The sequence below is a fragment of the Toxorhynchites rutilus genome, chromosome 2, assembly GCF_029784135.1.
Source record: "Toxorhynchites rutilus septentrionalis strain SRP chromosome 2, ASM2978413v1, whole genome shotgun sequence".
NCBI classification, from domain to species: Eukaryota; Metazoa; Arthropoda; class Insecta; order Diptera; family Culicidae; genus Toxorhynchites; species Toxorhynchites rutilus.
Genome location: NC_073745.1, coordinates 287772270 through 287792345, shown reverse-complemented (window position 1 = coordinate 287792345; position 20076 = coordinate 287772270). Strand labels below are relative to the sequence as shown.

The 20076-nt window shown below is 36.2% G+C and overlaps 1 protein-coding gene across 2 annotated transcripts in view; it reads left to right on the top strand.

Moving 5' to 3' along the window:
* Positions 1–20076, top strand: part of LOC129765164 (semaphorin-2A) — a 310102-nt gene that overhangs the window by 243247 nt on the left and 46779 nt on the right. For both annotated transcript variants that reach the window (XM_055765066.1, XM_055765065.1), the window contains exons 5-6: positions 375–443; positions 19964–20071. In XM_055765066.1, coding sequence (XP_055621041.1) covers positions 375–443; positions 19964–20071 — 177 coding nt within the window. The remainder of the gene's footprint in view (positions 1–374; positions 444–19963; positions 20072–20076) is intronic.

Sequence of the window (20076 nt, the reverse complement as noted above, 5' to 3'; positions counted from 1 at the left end):
GATTAGGGCACTGGATCAGTTTGTCAACGTGTGCGCCGGGTGTATGCTTTTCGCGTTGACATAAGATTTCTCAACAATCAGCCCGGAAAATCGCATCACGATTGCCACGAGTTTGGCAACAAATCGGGTGTCAGGCTATAATCTGATCTAGCTAGCAGTCGAGGAGTAGTGTATCTTCACTGGAAAAGGGCACGATGTCGGTGGGAAATGATTTGCAGAAATGATTATCCATATCTATACTGTCGCGCTGCTAATGATCTTGTAAATGTTAAAGCTGACATGGAATAGTTACTTTGATAACATGATAGCAGAAATTGGTTCGCCGTTGTTCTCTTTCGCATATACTAACGAACTGTATTTTCTTATATTTTCAGCGAGATGCCATCGTCCTGGATCCATCCAGCTCGGATATACGAAACTGCGTATCAAAAGGCAAGAGTGAGGTAAGTGTCTATGATCGTATCAAGTATTACAACATAATCATATTTGCATTCAAAGTATCTGAAAAGTATTACAATTTTTAGTATTTTTAAACTTACACCTGTGTAAAATTTTTGGATTCTACGTAATACTTCTAGAGACCATGAGAGAAATTATCATTATCAAAAAGTATTCCTTCACATAATAAGAAGATGCACTAGATGAAAACAATAGAAGCAGGGGGCAACATCGAGTTTATATTGAGATTTTCTTAATGTTGTACCTTGGTTCCAAATGAGCAACTAGTGACAAAATATGCATCATTTTTAAGTTAATGCCATTTTGTCCCTTCAAATTTGAAGTACATTTCACGAGTATTTCTATTAAGTTTAACTCCCATTACATTTTTTGATGGAGTGCTCCCTGAATTTACTCAACAATGTTATCGATCCGCGAAGAAAAACGGGGTTTTGGGGATACACTAAGCTAAACATTATCATCAAATTTTAACTTACTGTAATGTTTTCAAAACTGCAATACATTGTCTTAAATTCTTCAGAAAACGGTTTTCGGTACCTTTTTTAAAATCGATGTGGTAAATTATAATAAAACATTTCTTCAAAGCAATCATTTGCTTCTATTTTTTTTATTTTCAAGTGTATCTAATATGTACTCAACCGAATTACTTCTATTTTTTCCACAAATGGTTATTTCGAGATTTTTTTGTGTTATGACAAATCTCGTCACAGCCTCAGCTTAACACATTAACACGGTAAAACAGTTAGATTGGATGTTTTCTTGACATACCTCGGAATAAGAAATTGGCTTGAAGTATCGGTTAGATTTTGACTTGGGTTGGCTCAGTATCCAGAATCGTATTAATGGATTGATATCTCCAATATCGATATCTGTAATAACTTCTGTCCAATTTGTTTCCTTTCAGCCACCTTACTGATCTAGTGTGATATCATGAATAAAATTCCTTCATATTATTAACTATGAGATAACTCGTCCAGCTCAAACATATGTGTGGGGATAAGGCGACACCATCACTATTGATTGACTTTCGATTGATTTATTTAAACCTGTCGGAGAGAAGTTACGTTAATTTCTGCAGTAGACGAGTTTCATGTCAATTCGACTGGCCGCTGGCAGCACCATCTCAGATAGCAGTGAAACGTTGAGGGTGAAAAGACATAGGTCATTTAAGCAACTTTGCATACTTGAAATATCCGAAAAATAATTAGACTACTTTTTGGAAAAAGTTTTTTCTTAATTTTTTTACAAAAAAATAATAACTTAAGAACTATGATATATGATATCTACAAAATTCTTGTCAAAGGATGAAATGTAGGAAGTTATTTAAATTTTTATAAAAAAATACCAATAAATTTTTGGAAAAAAATTTCGCTGACAAAAAAGTTATTTAAAAAATTAAAATTCATTTTTCTCAAAAACGTATTTTTTTAAATTCTTAAAAAAAAAAATATATATATATATATATATATATATATATATATATATATATATATATATATATATATATATATATATATATATATATATATATATATATATATATATATATATATATATATATATATATATATATATATATATATATATATATATATATATATATATATGACTAGTCCTTACAATTTCCAACAAGTCGAAATGGAAAAACTTTTTACGTGTAAAAGTGCCCATCCTTTTACAGGTAAAAAGTTTTTCGAACAACAACTTTTTCATGTTTTTTTTTGAAAAAAAATACAACTATCCCTAATTTTGTTTAAAGTCAAGATAGCGATATAGTGTATTCGACAAAGTTATTTTTTCAGAATTTTAAAAGCAGAAATTAAAATCAAATTTATTTTGATTTCCAAATATTTTTTTTTCGATGAAATTTTTTTCCGAAAAATTCCTTGATATTTTTAATGAAAACCTAAGTAATTTCCTACATTTCATTCTATATATGAAATATATATATTTCAATATTTTGAAAATTAAAATTCATTTTTCTCGAAAACATATGCTTTTAAAATTCTGAAAAAAAAATATAAATAGCCCTTAAAACTTCCCACAAGTTTTCCATACATCGGACGATGGCACATTTACATGGGAAGAGTTGTTTGAACAACAACTTTTTCATTTTTTTTCTTTGAAAAAATAGTAATAATGTTTAATTCGTAACATTGTTATGTATAAATTATCGCAATTTCCATGCTCTGCTAACTTTTCTCAATTTAAAAACATGTCAAGGATATGTCAAACGTGAGAATTTACACACAACAATGTTACGAGCAAAACATTATTTTTTTCAGGAGTCTTCATAAAAAATAACTTATATTCCAAAAACTATAAAAGATAGAAAGTTGATGTCCTCGACAAAAGTTCATATTTTAACAAGATCTAAAACTCTGTCGAATACTCTTGACTTTAAGCAAAATTAGGGCTAGTTGAATTATTTTCAAAGAAAACATGAAAAAGTTTATGTTAGAAAAACTTTTTCTCTGTAAAAGTGCCCATCTTCCCATGTATGGACGACTTGTTGGAAATTGTAAGGGCTATTCATATATATATTTTTGGGAATTTAAAAAAAATACTATTTTGAGAAAAATGGATTTTAATTTTAAAAATAACTTTTTTGTCAGCGAAATTTTTTTCCAAAAAATTTTTGGTATTTTTTTGTGAAAATTTAAACAATTTCCTACATTTCATCCTTTGACAAGAATTTTGTAGGTATCATAGTTTTCAAATTATAAATTTTTGTAAAACATCAAGAAAAAAAATTGTTTTTTTCCAAAAAGTATTCTAATTCTTTTTCAAGTATGCAAAGTTGCTTAAATGACCCATGTCTTTACACCCACAATGTTTCACTACTATCTGAGATGGTGCTGTCAACTCCTAAGATGAGTTGGCATGAAATTCGTCAGTAGCGTCCTTTCAATTTCGAAAGCAGAAGTCTTCATTGACGATTGAAACTGTCCGAATGGACTACAAACATTTTTTTCATCAAAGAGTTTCATTGTGTGATGCGTAAAAAGGGCGCTCGCTGTTTTAAATTGAAAGTTTTATCTGTTTTTTTCATTCACTAAAATTGGTTGTTCTTAAACCGTCTTCGAGGAAAGAAAAATTGGAAGAGGCACGTTTACCACAAAATCACCACCTCCAGAAACTGATTACTCATACTGTCGCACTGCATAATATTTCACCTCGCCGCTTCCAATAATTTCGGTGAGTAGGGTAGGGCGGGGCAGTTGGTCACTTTTTAATTAATTTGGCTATAACTTTGTAGTACGAAGTTTTGCGTTAGAATGTTATGTACCACAATGAATCTTACCTTTTACCCTTTCAATGAAAAATAACCAGGGAATCAATTATTTGACATTTTTCTTTTATTTAGCGTCTTTATATTTCTGAATAAATTGATCAACTAACCCCACACACGGGGTAAGTAGGTCAATAATAGGAATTTTCTGTTTGAGCAAATAATAAGCGTTTTTTCATTAGAAGTTTCCTTCATTATAAATTGATTAATAATATCAAAACAAAAACAGTTAAGAAATAGCATGTAGTCAAGTAGAAAAACAAATTAATGAAAATTTAAATTCTCATCGTTGTTGGAAATTACTCAGGCAATCTTTTTTAGCGATTTCGTCTCTCTTCCACTTTGCGGCGCACCAGAGATGCCAGGTTTGAAGACATGTCTTCATTTTTGAAGACATTTGATTTTGTGAAGACATTTTTAAAACATTATGAAATATAGTGAAGACATTTCAGTATAATAGCGTACGTGGATTTAAAAAAAAATTATTTCCATGAAATTCTAACTATTGGCCAATCAAACAATCGTCAAAAAAAAAGGGCTTTAGTCTCAGCGAACGAAGCGGTCTGAATACATATTGTCTCTGGAAGACATTAGTTCATTTGCGCTCGAAAATTCGAATCATTGTGACATTGCATTTCTATTATTTTGGGCCTATATGATACAATAGATTAATCTAGATCTTTCAAACGACCACTTCACAAATCGAAGGTTTTCCGGTTACATATCTCTTCTACAATTAGTTTGATGGATATGGTTTGAGCAACAACCAAAACTTCAAAGCTGAAATAAACAAACAGAGTTATCACAGCTCCGTTTTTGTGTGAAGAACTTTCCTCCGATATTATGCTGAAGACATTCGAAAAAATCACCTGACATCCCTGCGACCTACAACCGGTTTCTTGCTTGCATTTGTACCGTTCGCCCCAAAGTATATTGAAATAACCTCCAGGTATGCATGCATTATTGTGAGTTCTGAAATTAAATGTACGCGTTTATTATATTTAATGAAAATTTTACAGAAAAAAAAAAAATAAAAATATGTCAATTATATTGCAAGTGGTTTGTGCGGTGGTTGGTATCAGGTTGTCTCGTTTCTACTACACTTGGTTTGGCAGTAAAACATTACTTTCTATATTTGTTTATAGCATGCGTAATGAAACGCGGCATACCTGAAAATTTTATATGCGTTGCTCTCAAACAAGCAATTTTGCTCTATATATAGAGAAGAATATTCATAAAAAAATCAATAAAAATAATTTTGAATGCGGTTTCCATTAACATTTAAAACTAATTCATACAATAAACTTTTGTTTTACGTTCGATTTTTTTTCTGATTAGTAACCATTTTCAGAACCAATTGTATAATGCGCAAACAGCGAATGATTTCTGGAAAAATCGGCATAATGTTCGTATTTTTAAACGGTTTTATTTAGCTTGCCCTGTAACACGTTTGTAACTTGTTTGTATGTAGCGCCCCACATCAATCTCACATCAACTTACCCCTATGACATCGTCACTGATCAACTTACCCCTATGATCAACTGGCCCGCCCTACCCTACGTTTCGAATACAACAACGTAACTTTCTTCTATAGAGCAATTCCCAATGAAATCGACAAATGACAAAACATGAGTATTTTTGATTCGAATGAAAGTTTGTATTCCGTTTGGGTTTGTGAAAATATGAGTTTTCCACAGCATTTGGGAATTTTTTGACTCAAGTGTAATTTTTGAAAGAGCGTATCGATTAGCAAGAGAAATCTTGGATAATTTATATCTCCAAAACTATGAGTCGTCCAGAAATAGTGTCTTAGAAAGAGTTATAGATAATTGATGTGCAAGTGTGAAAAAAAATGTACGCCGAGAAAAAAATTAGTCCTTTTTTTATTTACAAAAAAAAAAACTTTAATTTGCAATATTTTAAATACATAGTTTTTATTTTTTTTTTCAATTTTTTCATATAAAATAGAAGTCATGTAGAAAATTTAAAAAATGGGTACAAGATGGTAAGACTATTTTTGACGAACTTTGTGGAACATTGATTTTTTATGAATTTGCGAAACTTCGAATTTTTGTATGTTAATAATCATTTTTAACCACAAATTATTAATTCTGATGTGATTTAAAGCAAGAAAGCTCTTTATCAATCTACTTCTAACTGCAGCCATTCTCGAGGTATTTAAAGAAATATTTCTAATTTATTGTCCTTTTGACATGTGGATTAATACAGAACGTAGCGATAACATTTTTCAACAATACAAGATAGCGTCCATAACCATATAATAGTAGTTAATTTCCCCGAAATTGTGACAGTATCGAAATTAAAAACATTTCTTACCCTTCTATAACGTTTTCATTTCAACAAATTCCGGGCACATTCTTTGTTCTTTCACTACAAACTCGACCGACTTGACCGAGTCACGAACTTAAACCGCCGAGGTTGCATGTTGCTGTAGATGCGTGTACTTCCGGTTCGCACTTGTACACGCGTTTTCAAAGTAATAACACACGGGTAGTGCGAAAACTCGCAAACGCACCGGAACGTACTTTTGTATCGCTGTTACAAATTGATACATCAGTCTTAGAATTATAGAACTATTGGCATTTCACCTTCAGGGCTTGACATGGCGCCATTGCGTGACCGGGGCAGCCCGATTCCATTTTCCGATATTACGTCCGAAGCAATGTCGATCAAGTGTCAACCAATCGATACTTTGAACGACCCCTCCCCCTCGACACAACGGGGAGGTGTTTGTTCCCAACGTGCGGCAACAGCCCCACCATTTAGAAAATTCCAAATTAAACCTTGAAAGTTGAACGGCACTTGGTTGGACCCTCGCCGACGTATTATTACACTGACAAACGGAAATTTTCACCCACGCTCCCCCCCCGGCTCGGCCGGCTCAATTTAGAAGAGGCACAAAATCAATACATTCGGAAGGTAAGTCACCAGCGGTTACTCGTGGCGCGCTGGAACCGGCCCCAACCTGCGCTCCTCCTATCGTTAAAACTTGAACCACTCAACCCAACTTCCAGGGGCAGGTTTCAGTTGATCCAGTTTCGGCAGGCAACCCGATGACGCCCGACGTAAGGCGCGGGGGGGGTGTGTCAGTCGGGAAGCAGCGGGGAAAAGAAGAAAATATAACAGAAATAATTGGCTACCCTAAAGTTAGAATGTTACTTCTCTCACGAAGCGTTCCGCCGAGTTGGGAAGCCGACGGTCGAGAAGACACGCCATTCCTGCATTAGCACATAATAATGGTAATAATTTTGTAAATAGGAAATTGCTAGGGGATCGGTTCAGCTGGTGCTTCCAGACGGTTATTTCTCGAAGTGTGGTTTAGCTTTAATGGGAGTTTTGTTTTAAATTCTTCTTTTTTGCCCACCGGTTCCGATATTATACACGTATCGATGCGAATATTAAATATTTTCATTTGCCTTTGTTTACTTTCGAGCCGGAAACATATTCTATCTAGAACGAGAAATCGATTCGGTACGCACTTGTGCGGTTGTTGCCAGGAAGATCTCTACGGGGTTTATCACATAAACAGCTTCTATAGCATTTCATAACAAAGATAAAGCTGTTGGTTGGTTTCTGGAATCGAATATTCCTCTAATATCTATTTAGTTCGCTGTGTGACGAACCCGCAATTGTAGTTTGAATAAGTTGTAGAAATACCGTATACTGCTGCATTAACTGTAAATGTTTTGACGTTTTGACGTAGGTAAAATGAAAATCTAAACACTGAACTTGTAGAAAAAATGAAAGATTTCGAATGCATAGCACTTGAGCATTTCTTAATAGATCGCAAAGATGCTTGCATCAATTGATAAGAAATATTTTTTTCGCATTTATCACAATGAATAACATTTTATTTGTCTTGAGATAAACAATTGAATAAGCGTTAAGTGCTACGTTTTGATTGGTCCTCAAATGTATCCGACCAAAAGGAGCAACCAGAGTAACAATAAAATACGGTTTCCCTAACACAGACTTCTTAAATAATGGGAAATCGAAATTGCAAATACAGTAGAACCCCGGTTATCCGCGAGCGGATGATCCGTATTGCGGATTACTCTCGACAGTGGTTTCCATAGCACATATATGGCCCTTCCTAAGATTTGTCAGTGAGTGGTAGGTCCATGCATCTTTTGTTTGGTTTTGGCTTTCACATTATCTGACATTATATGACATTATCACTGGTGTACACGACCTTATAGAATATAGATGGATAGTTCAATTATTTCTGTATTGATAAAACATAGTTTGCATGCTGAAATATTTCGTTTTGTGTTTCTACCTCATTGTTATCATTTTATTGCGTTATCCGCGATTTTCGTTATTCTCGGTGACTTTGCAGCACTTCTGTTCCATTACGGAATGAATGTGCTTTCCTAACACGAACTTCAAAATCAATGTGTCTGAGTAAATCTTGCAATACGTACACATACAACCATTCCATGCCAAACCGATATAGTGGTTTTCAGATTTTCGTGAAATTTTTGTTGCTTATTGCTAAATATGACACTCGATTTTTTTTTATTAGGGTGCCAATTTTCTTAGGTTGGTCAGTTTTTTAGGCGTATGAAAATCATTCGAAAAGTTGGTAAATTAGAAAGTCATTTTAGCGTATGGAAATCATTCGGAAATTTGGGAAATCGGAAAGTTTTTTTTAGCGTATGAAAATCATTCGAAGAGTTGGTAAGTTAGAATGTAATTTTTTAGCCTATGAAAATCATTCGAAAAGTTGAAAAATTTGATAATCTTTTTTCATAGCGTATGAAAATCATTCGGAAATTTTGGAAATTAGAAAGCAAATTTTGCATATCTATGTAAATAAAAAAGATGGTGTCCGTTCTTCACAATTTAACTCGAGAACGGAGCAACGCATACGAAAGCAGTATCAGGTTTGATGCGTTTTAACCTGCGTCAGGTTTATATCCCAAAAATATTATATACAAAAGATAAATTAACGGGGGAACGTAAGTGTTCGAAATCTACGACACTGGCATCACTGCGAGTCGATAATATACTAAATATGATATGGAGATATTGTCAAATTACATGCGTATTCCATATGGAAATGTTAATTTTAATTCATAGTTTTCATTTAATTGTGTACACTTCAACTTGAACCCATTACCATTTTGGTTGGGGTTTAAGGTGAAGTCTTATGGAGTTCATAAAAGTACAGTTGGTACCTTCATTACAAATATTTATATTATTGGTTGTCAAATATTGTAATAAACACTCACCTCTTGTGTTAATATCTGTGCTGTTCCATATAGAAGATATAGATATAGAAGAGGGAAATATGCAGAGTATATCGGATGACGGTGTACTTTCCTGCTCGTCGTCCATCCTAAATACGCCTCAAAAGAAAAAGAATGGAGGTGATGCTGATAAAACTGTAAGTGACCCGGATGATAACAATTTACAAATCACTATAATCTCGAAACCACCATTGGAGGTTGCGACTACTCTACTCAGACAGGACCAAAAAGGCACTAAACTTAAGAGCGATTCAATGAAACCTCTAAGCGGGGCTAGGAAGAAGCGATTCAAACGCTTCATTGAAAGCGGGATCACTCCTGATGAGGCACGACGGTTGGCTATGCTACCTTTGGTGACACCAAACTCGAACCCAACCAAGCGCTATCATAATAGTGATAGCAGCGGCAATAATCCGCGCCCAAAGAAGCAGGGTCGTATCCCAGGATCAAAACTGTCCCTTGATGGGGGATCAGTTCAACATCGCTTGAATCCGACTAGAGCGAAATCCCCTGTACAGCATCAAAGAACAGAGGTTAAGGACAAGCCATCGTATAGGGATGTGATCAACAGTGTTAAGGTAGGCATACTTCCAAAGGACTACCCTAACTCAGAGTTAACAATGCAGCAGCTTCTTGCAACGCAAAAAGCTGTTCTCAAAAAAAGTAGTAGAACAGCGAAAAGAAAAGTTGAAGCCCAAGTTTGGGAATTGCTTGTTTAGGCCAGGATATTTGATTTAGATTTGTAAAAACCAGGAAACATATGACTGGATCAAAGGTGTGATCTCTAAAATAGTTTCATGGGTGGGGGCAGTGCTTATTGCAGTTGATGAAGACCAAATCTCCCAACCGGAGACGTTAGTTGGCTTTTTTCCGATGAGCGCAGAAGGCAGCAATGAAGAAATTCTTGCTCTTTTTTTTTTTTTTTTTTTTTTTTTATCCAAAATATATATTTTTATTAAGGCTCATATGGCGTCAGCCTAACGGGGCCGGGAGTTCAATATTTCGACAACGTTTGCTTACAACTATGTTAGTAATATGTAACCGATTACTCGCGGTTGGCTCGAGGTTAGTATTACAAGTGTTCTCATAATTGGTATGTTGCAGTCTTCAGTGCTCTGTACGTGTGCCCGACATGGGATACCTCCTATTGAGATGCAGCTGACCATTAATCAGCAACGCCCCCCTAGTCTGTACCCCATATCTAGCGTGGTGCGTCTTTCTCGACTCGAGGAATCCAGGATAGAATGGTCACTAGCCGGCGCAATCATCAGCTCGTGTAGAGTTGTCATAAGCGGTACAACCTTTGGCTCTTGTTGAATGATCAGTGGACTGCACAACCTTTGGCCCGTGTATCTGTAAAGAGTGTTTGTATGTATTGCCGCGACTAAGTAAAAGTTTATCGTTTGGATAGGAGGGATATGAAACGGGGACACAACGAAGGAAACATCATTAAACGTTGACATCGGCGTTTCTGAGGAACAGGTATAGATGAAGCAGAAGATCAGGATCACAGCTACCTAAGATATCCCGGACGGGGATCTCCGATTGTCTGCCTTGTGCTCTCAGTGCTCTAGAGAGCTGAGAGCGAGCAGCATGGAACCGGATACACGACCAGACAACATGCTCGATGTCGTGGTAGCCATCGCCACAATCACAAAGATTGTTTGCTGCGAGCCCAATGCGATAGAGATGCGCGTTTAGGTTGTAGTGATTGGACATAAGCCGAGATATCACGCGAATGAAATCACGATCTACATTCAATCCCTTGAACCATGCACTCGTCGAGACCTTAGGGATAATCGTGTGTAACCAACGACCGAACTCATCAACACTCCACATGCGCTGCCAACTTACGAGCGTATACTGACGAGGAATGTGGAAAAATTCATTATAAGCAATTTGCCTTTCAAAAAGTGTGCCTTCTAAAGCGCCCACCTTAGCTAGCGAGTCCGCTTTCTCATTCCCCGGAATCGAGCAATGAGAGGGAACCCATGCTAAGGTAATCTTGAATAATTTTTCGACCAAAACACTCAATAGTTGTCTTATTCTTGTTAGGAAATAAGATGAGCATGATTCTTGCTCTTCTAGAGGCTCAGAATGCAAATTTAGTTGTTGACAGCTGGCGAATATTTATGAGGAAAATAATCAACAAGCGCCATGTGGAACTAGTTTTTAGTGTTAATCGGATACTTTCACGTTTTCTTACTATGAGCAAGTTCATGGATCCAATCGCAGACCTGTTCATTGATTGATCTTTTAATCGACCCCGTTGAATTTTGTAGGGCAGCTCCCCCTTAGAGAGAGGGGATGGAGTGTCTAACCACCGTAAAAACATTTATTGCACCCTAAAACCTCCACATGCAAAATTTGGTTCCGTTTGCTTGATTAATTATCGAGTAATGCAGAAATTTTGAGTTTCATTTGTATGGCAGACCCCCCCCCTCAGAGAGAGGGGAAGAGTGTCTATTCGCCATGGAAACGTTTCATGTCCCCTAAAACATTCGCATGACAAAATTGGCGCCATTTGCTTGATTAGTTTTCGAATTATGCAGAAATTTGTCTTTCATTTGTATGGCAGCCCCCCCTCAGAGAGAGGGGAGGAGTGTCTATTCACCATGGAAACGTTTCGTGTCCCCTAGAACATTCGCATGACAAATTCGGCTCCATTTGCTTGATTAGTTTTCGAATTATGCAGTGATTTGTATGGCAGCCCCACCTAAGAGAGGAAGGAGGAGTATCTAACCACTATAGAATCATTTATTGCACTCTAAAATCTCCACATGCAAAATTTGGTTCCATTTGCTTGATTAATTCTCGAGTAATGCAGAAATTTGTGTTTTATTTGTATGGCAGCCCCCTCTTAGAGAGGGGGGGGGGGTGTAACCTTCCCCTTCCTTTGTATATTGAAATAATTGTAAAAAAATGCTTAACGTCCATGTTTTCTTCTAATACAGATTCTATATTAATAAAATAAATATGTTTTCACGATTTAAATGTTGAAAAACATAAACGCTTTTATAATTTCTTTAATTGATAATTGCATTTATTTTTATATTATACTTGCAACTGTACAAAATATGGGAAAAAATGAATCCCGAATCAAGGCTGAGATGAGAGCCCTGATTCGGGAACTATTCGGCTTTTCTTTTGTTTCTAGGCCAAACTTTTATTTGATATGAAAATTATTAAAAATCGTTGAACGAAAATGTAAAAAAAACTAATTGGTAAAATAATATCAAATACAGTTAATATGCGGCAACACGTAAAATACATTATAATTTCATTCACTTTTGCTTTTCCAATTTTTCATTGCTATGCTCACTGTACATAACATAAATGATCTGGAACGCTGACAGAATGATAAAGCAAAAATCCCCCAACAAGAGACATGCAGAACAATGTGATTTGAAGATGTGAAATGAGATATCACTACATGGTGAATTGCTTTGCCTGATTTGCCTTCATTAAAATCAATTTGAGAGAAAAAAAACTGCAGTGGCCATAAAGTTTTTTTAGGATACTTTTGTATCCGCATGGATTTTTGTACTCCGGGTTGTACTCCGGACTACAAAAGCGAATATGAATACAATACTCTCTAGTTACTAAGTCAACGGTAGTCCTACGTCAACCTTGTGGTTATATCATAGATATAACGCACCCATTTTTACACTCGGTGAATCTTTGTATTGAAAATTTCTAACATACGTCGATCAAAATTTGAGAATACGTTGAAATCATTCTGACCGGCTTTTCGATCCAGATACTAACATATATTTCGTTCGCAAATTCTCGCATCTGCAAAACTTTCCGAATAATTCTACAGCCAAGCAATTGATTCCTTTGTCACCCATACTTTAAATCATAAAAATATAATATTTCTACACCTTAGCCCTTTTTCGCATCACTCAATGGCATCCTTTATGAGAGGGGGAAAACATCACCGTAAAGATATCGAAATTTTCCATTTATCTTGGGCGCGCTTGATTGGAATTTCGCTCGGTTCTTTTAGTATTTTTTTCATATTTCCACACACCCACACGGTTCGGTTCGTGTACTCACCTGTATTGTTCCACTTTATCGCTTTTCAATTCCGCCATCGTTGCAGAAGTGAACACGCGATGGCTGCCTGCTGCTGGCTATGGGGAGGCGGGAATGCGTTGGGGAACCCCGATCAAGTCAATCTCTGGCAAAACACACGCGCGAGGAAGCGTAACGAGCGTGTAAAAGGTGTCATATTTCCAGATTTCGGCGGTGACATAATACAAACATTTACCACCGTTTTATATCGAATCATCGCTATTGGGATGTTCACATCTTTCTTCGCAGTTTAATATCAGACATGAAATGTTTTGGGATGTCATCAAAAAATATTATTTATTTTATCTTTGTGTGAAGCTATCAAATTCACACTTATACAAATATTTTCAAATTACGTCATCGGTAAATTTCAGATCTCAATTTCCACCTACATCCCGATATCCGTGAGATGGAGACATTTTATTCGCAATATTATCTCAATTCCAACGAAATCACGGTCCAAATAAGTTCATTTTCCGGGTAAAGCTACAATAGACAGTGGTTTCTTCACGAAGTGAATCGCTTTCCACGTAAGTTAGCTTCTGCTTACCTTACACAAATCGAAGAAAAACACCTTCTTTCCATTGAAACGCACTCCAAGCTCTGCTCTGAGCATATCACCACCCGAGCAGCGCGGTTCTTTTTTCGCAACAGTTCAGCATAATTGCATTCCTAACCGAACGCGAATTCCGAACGCTTATCTCTTACTTCCGCGAGGGGGGCGAGGCGAGAGTGCTGTGCGCAAAGTCGACAATTTGTGGATGAAACAGCGCGAGACGAGCGTGAATCAGCAGATGTTGAACAACTTTCCCCCTGTCGACCCCTCCTCCCCTCGCACACACGCGCCAAATCGAGCGCTCGTTCCCAAGATGAATCAGCTTCTTCGATTTCTCATTTTCACGTACGCGCGCGAGAAAAATGGCTACGTGCCGAGAAAACTAAGCCAATTTCAGCGGGGTGAAATTTGACGATTCGATGTGTGGCGTGTGGCATTTGTGGCGGGAAGAATTGGTGTATTGTGGCGTGCCTGGCTTTCGTCCCGCCAAGAAGGCTACAGTTAGTATTTCTCGGGTTTTCCCGGAAAAACGAGACGGGACTTCTCGGGGTGTCGTGTGTATTGATGATGTAGTGAGTGGAAAATCATGCCTTCAAATTAAATTCCGCCACCCTCATCAACTAATGGTTTCCAGCAGGCGGATAATTTTTGGCTCCGGATTGCTATTGATTATTCAATCAATCATGTTCGCCGAAATGTGTGTGTGTGTGCGTTGGGATTTTTCTCACGTGGAACACGGATATACGGAAAAGGAATTGCAGTATCCCCGTGGTTAGAGGATGCTAACCTTTGTTTCATTTATCCGGATTGAGTAAATATAATTTATAACAAATTGATCTCGTTTTGTTAATCCATGACCTTGAATGGCTCGTCGCTAGTGAATTTATTCTTGCCAAGTTTATTTGAGAACTTATCATATCCAAATACCTGAAGATTAACCAACGACCATTGCTCAATACAGCAACCGCTCGTTCCGGAAGTAGAAATGTTTCGTTAGACGATATTGGGTATATTCATAACCATTCATAAGAATACTTGATTATTCAGGAGTGTCGCCTGGTGAGAGAATTCTGGACACAGTAGAATCCTTTGTCTAGCAGCTTTTGACCTCACGTTTATCTTTGCCAAATGTTTCATTTTTGTATAAAATTTTTAATTTGAAATATAGAGCAATTGCACGCCAAATCAGCCGACCGAACCTCTCTAATTTTTTTGAAATTTGTTTTTTAAAAAAGGGGAATTTTTGAACGTTTTTAACTTCGATGAAAGAAATCGAGCCCTCCTAGAACAGCAGAGTTTCCAAAATAAAATCTGTGTTTTCGATCTATAAAAGTGTTTCCACCTTAGTTTTCTTCTCAGGAAATCTGTATTGATATCCTGTATACGAATTATGAGCTCGTGTTTTGATCAGATTTTTAGCAAAATATGGGCGATATTGATCAGCTAGCGCTAATAAGCATACAGATTACAATAGAAAACAATCTGGTTTATTGATGAAGACATACTGGAAGTTTGCCCATTGCTCTTTGTAATAATTTTCTGCTACAATAAAAAAAAATGAAATTACTACACGGACAATTTCTGAGAAGTTATGTCTACTCTTAATTTTTAATTAGGTAAGATCAATTAGATAAATTCAACTATAGGAAGCAGGACGCTAAATGTAAAAAAAAACAACAACAGTCCGTCATACAAACAATTTAAGAACTAAACAGCTGGGGTAGCCTATTGTAAGAAGCATGGAAGAGACGGGGAAACTGAAACTGGAATAAAGCTGAAAAGAAAAGTACCAACAGTAATTCGTTACCAGGGTCGCCAACTATAATTTTCTATAGTTTAAAATCAGGAAGAAATCCGGATAGACCATATTGGGTTGTCCGGAAAGGTCGTGGGAATACAAAAGCATCACTTTTATAGGCAAACATATATTTATTCAACTTTATATTTACAGTTTTGTCTCACAATCTATCGCTATCTCTTAGGTAACTCAAAAAATCTATCCACCCAGAATATGTTTGCTTTCTTGTTGTAAACTTTTCAACGTATATTTTACGCTGTCCATAGAGTCGTGCTCTTAAGGCGGGACCCCTGTTTGGAAAGTCGGAAAACATTAAATTTTCGTGGATTTTTTTCGGATGTTACGAGTAAAGTGAAGTGTTCGTGTATTTTGGTTATTGTTCAAGGTATATTTGAAGATGTATTTTCCATTTTTTGAGTGCACGAATGATTATTTGGACGCTGTTGACAGTTGGATGCATCTATGCTGTCTGAAAATCGGTGCCTTGCTGGTGGTATCGGTTCTGGAGCAACGGGGTATCGTAGAACAAATTCCAATGAATATTTTGAAACGTTAGGACAATACTTAAAGCGTTACATAGAAGCTTTTGAAAATTGGGAAACTTGCCAAAACGGCAGCCATTTTTGTTAAAAATAAGATATTTTTCCTCGAAAAAATGGTTATGTAGCGCCTTAGATAATTCATTTTTACATGCTGATAAAAAAATTTCAGCCAAATCGGTCGAGTAAATTCTAAGATATCGATACCACCAGTCAAGATAACATGGTTTCGAGAAAGACGTGTTTTAAAATTCGTACAGCAATACTATATCCCTTGAAGTGACTTCATACTTTTGGCTGTAACTTTCCAAAGAAATTAAATATCGAAAAATCTTTTTAGGACAACATTTCTGAGGGCATAAGCTTCCCAAAAATGCAAAAAAAAACAAATTATCTTTTATTTTCAATTTTCCAGACCGGGGTCCCCCCTTAAGTGGACTTCGCAGGAATGAACCTGTGATAATCTGTAGGTGCAGTATTCGGTTAGTTTAGCTGATAGGATAGCAGATCCCAGCCAGAGTCTAAAAATTTTCGTTACGTTTATGAAGTGAGTCGTTTCATAAATGCAATAGAGATGCAATCCATTTAAGCTTTTTCGGCAAAATTGTGTGGCACTGCCACAATCACTGATTCCTGCCGCATCGACTGATTTCGATGATCTCCAGTGATTTGAAAATAATTAATAAATGCATCTTTGAGATCAATTGCGAAAGATTATACAGAGGCATCAGATTTTTTTCAAATGCAGTTCGGCTGAAAAGTTCATAAGGTAACACAGTAAAACTATTTTTTTTTGCAAAATTTAATTTTATTATTCAACCTTCGAGGGCGATACAACGATGATAGCGATCTTGCAACTTGCAAACCATTTTTATAGTACTCTTTCGGTTATCCCTCAAAATAGGCCTCAGTTTCGGTAATCACTTCTTCATCGGTCTAAAATTTCTTGCCAGCGAGCTGCCGAGCAGCCGAACAGCGAGCAGCGAGTCGCTGGGGGCCAGATCTGAAGAACACGGTGGATGCGGAAGCAATTCGAAGACCAATTTATGCAATTGCTTTATCAATACACGAAATTCGGATTTTCTTATTTGTTTCTCAATAAACAAAAGTTGCTTTACTCTCAATGCTGTAACTCACGAACCAATCGCTGTTCAAATTTTGACACGTATCCATTGAAAGATGGTGCTTTGTGATAGTCAAGTAGATTTTTGCAAGAGGCGCCCTCTAGACGTCAACCTTATGAACTTTTCAGCCGAACTGTTACATATAAAATATGCTTGAATTAAGATTCAGGAGTGAGAAGTACAAAAAATCGTAGCACTATCCTCAATGTTCATTTATTCATTCCGCGTTGACGGCTTCAAGTTTCGTTTTATATCATTTTGAAGCGAAAATCTTATTGGATTTACAGGTGGAATAAACGCTCTTTTAGAATCAAATTAATGAAAATTAACTTTTCCCTGTCGAATATTTGTTCCAAATAATAGAGGAACACGTTTTTTTTCGCAAATGTTGACATGTATTAAAAAAAACTCTATCGGATAATAATCCATATAATGATGATGAGCTTTTATGAAAATAGCAGAACATTTATAAACAATTAGTTAACGTAGTCCTAGTATTTTAAGCATCAGAAAATTATAACGTAATTATTCTCATTCAAAATATAACGATTTGAAACTGCGAATAAAAGTTCAATGGAAACTTTCCATTTACACATTCCACATTATACAAAATAAAACGATTAGCAAAGAATGATTTCGACGATGTATAAATGATCGTTTTGACAATGACGGCAAAGAGTATGGATATCACAACAAAAAATTTAATTAATTGATAGAAATATTTACTGAAGATTGTTACCAAACATCGAATATCGATAAATGAAAATTGCAGAAATGGAATAATTTAAAAAGTTTGTTACAGGGCTCATCACGAACTAAATAACAAGCATATCGAACGTTGGGTATATAGGAACTTTCAGATCAAACGCTCTCGCAAAAACAAAAATCGAATACCTCCTTATAAAAATTTGTTTTCGTCCCGTCGATGGTAATACTGCATTCCCCACTTCGGGACGATAATACTCGTTCAGTCTGATCGGATGGTTTTTAGTGTCAAGATGTACAATTTACAAGAACGGGTACGGGAACGGGTACGGGAACGGGAACGGGAACGGGTTTGGAGGAACTTAAAGTAGAAATTACTCGGATTTTCAACAGCATCGAAGTCGTAATGTTAGAGTTGTGCATGAAGAATTTTGTTCACCGTTTAAAACGCGTTATCGAAAAAAGGTGTGGTCACATCGCAAATGTGCTAAAATAGGCTTTATTTTCGTTTTTTAAAAATTAAAATCGGTTCACTTTTGTAGAAGTTATTAAAATTTGTTGCGTGAGCATTCAATCTGAAAGACCCTGTATTTTATTGGTTCCAGATAGTTATTAGAGATGAAAAAGGGTATAGTAAAAAGATTTTTGTCGTAACTCTATCATAGCCTTTGAAATAGCCAATTTGAAAAATCAACTATGTTTAATACTCGCTCGCTAGAGCGACACTGGAAACACAAAAAGCTACTTTTATACTGTTTCACGATTCAACGTGACATGTTCGCAACCGATATACATATCAGCAGGAAAACATGCGTCCAATGCATGTTTTATCACAATGTTTGTTGTTTTTGTTTACATAGCATTTGTTGTTGATGGCTCGCTGGACAGAGCAAAACAAGAGAAAAAAGTCGTAAGAAAATGATGAACTTTGCCACGCCGTTACGGTATTAGACGGCCCGGTTGGGGGAGCACAGATTGTTCGTACCAATTAACTAATCGTGGGATTCTCGTTCTGCTTGATGCTTGACATTTTTCAATTGTTGAATAACTTTCTCGAGAATAATAATTCATATTATTTTAATGGGTACGTATGAATATTTCCAATCGATAGATGCAAATATCTATACGGTCTATTGAAAAATTACCGGGTTATAAGCGTTTAAAATCCTTCATTTTTTGTTACATGCTTTTTAAGGTTTTAATTCTACATCCTAGAGCTTCCTTCTAAACATATTTTTACGTAAAAATAATTTATAAAAGGAATAACAAACATTTTAGTACCTGACAACGCCTGTTCGCATATTACAAATGTCGTACAAACATGTTTGAGTGGAAAGGATGGGGTAAGATTTCTATACCAAATAACACACCTTGAATATTTTCTGAGTTGAATCTGAGTACGCGTGACAATGCTAGCCGGAAATCATTTCAGAAGGGGAATCGAACCCGAACTTCCGGCATGGAATGTGTGACGACAACCATTCGGCCCCGGAAGCACATGGGATATCACTTTACCACATGTGCATGTGCACTTTTCTTTTAAGATTCCACACTTAAATTATAAACTTAAATATCAGACACTTATGAATCCATAGTTTAGATTTGAATGAAAGATATTGGATCTTTTTTTCAAGCATTTCATTCGTAGGCTTTATGTCTCCAAAGTCAGGTATTAGATGAATTTCATACACACACACTCCTCGTTCAGGTACAGGATTGGGTTTCTGGGATTCTCGATCTCGCATGTAACGAGATGGGAATACGCAATTCTGAACATAGAAGCAGCATTATAAATTTCTGACATTTCAGATTAAGTGTCTAGAATCCAAAACTAGATTTGATTTCTCATTAAAACGTCCAATCTACCTGAAGTACTGTTTTCTAGATTCCAGATTCCGTTTGTAACTGAAAACCTGGTTCCGGCTTCTGAATCCGAATACAGATTTTAGATACATGATTCGAAATCCAGGTTCTCAGGCTCCAAACACGTATTCCAAATAGATATAACTGAGTCGGATCCTAGAATCATATATTTATATATTTGACTATATCAGAGTCTGATCCAAACGGACAAATTAACTGACTTTACGTAATCCCCAGTTATAAAATAATTAACGTGTTTTCTTCTTATTTTTTTCAGATGTTCGACTGCAAGAACCACATACGAGTGATTCAACCGATGGACAGCGGGAACCGATTATACATTTGCGGTACCAATGCGCACAACCCAAAGGATGTGGTGATCTACGTAAG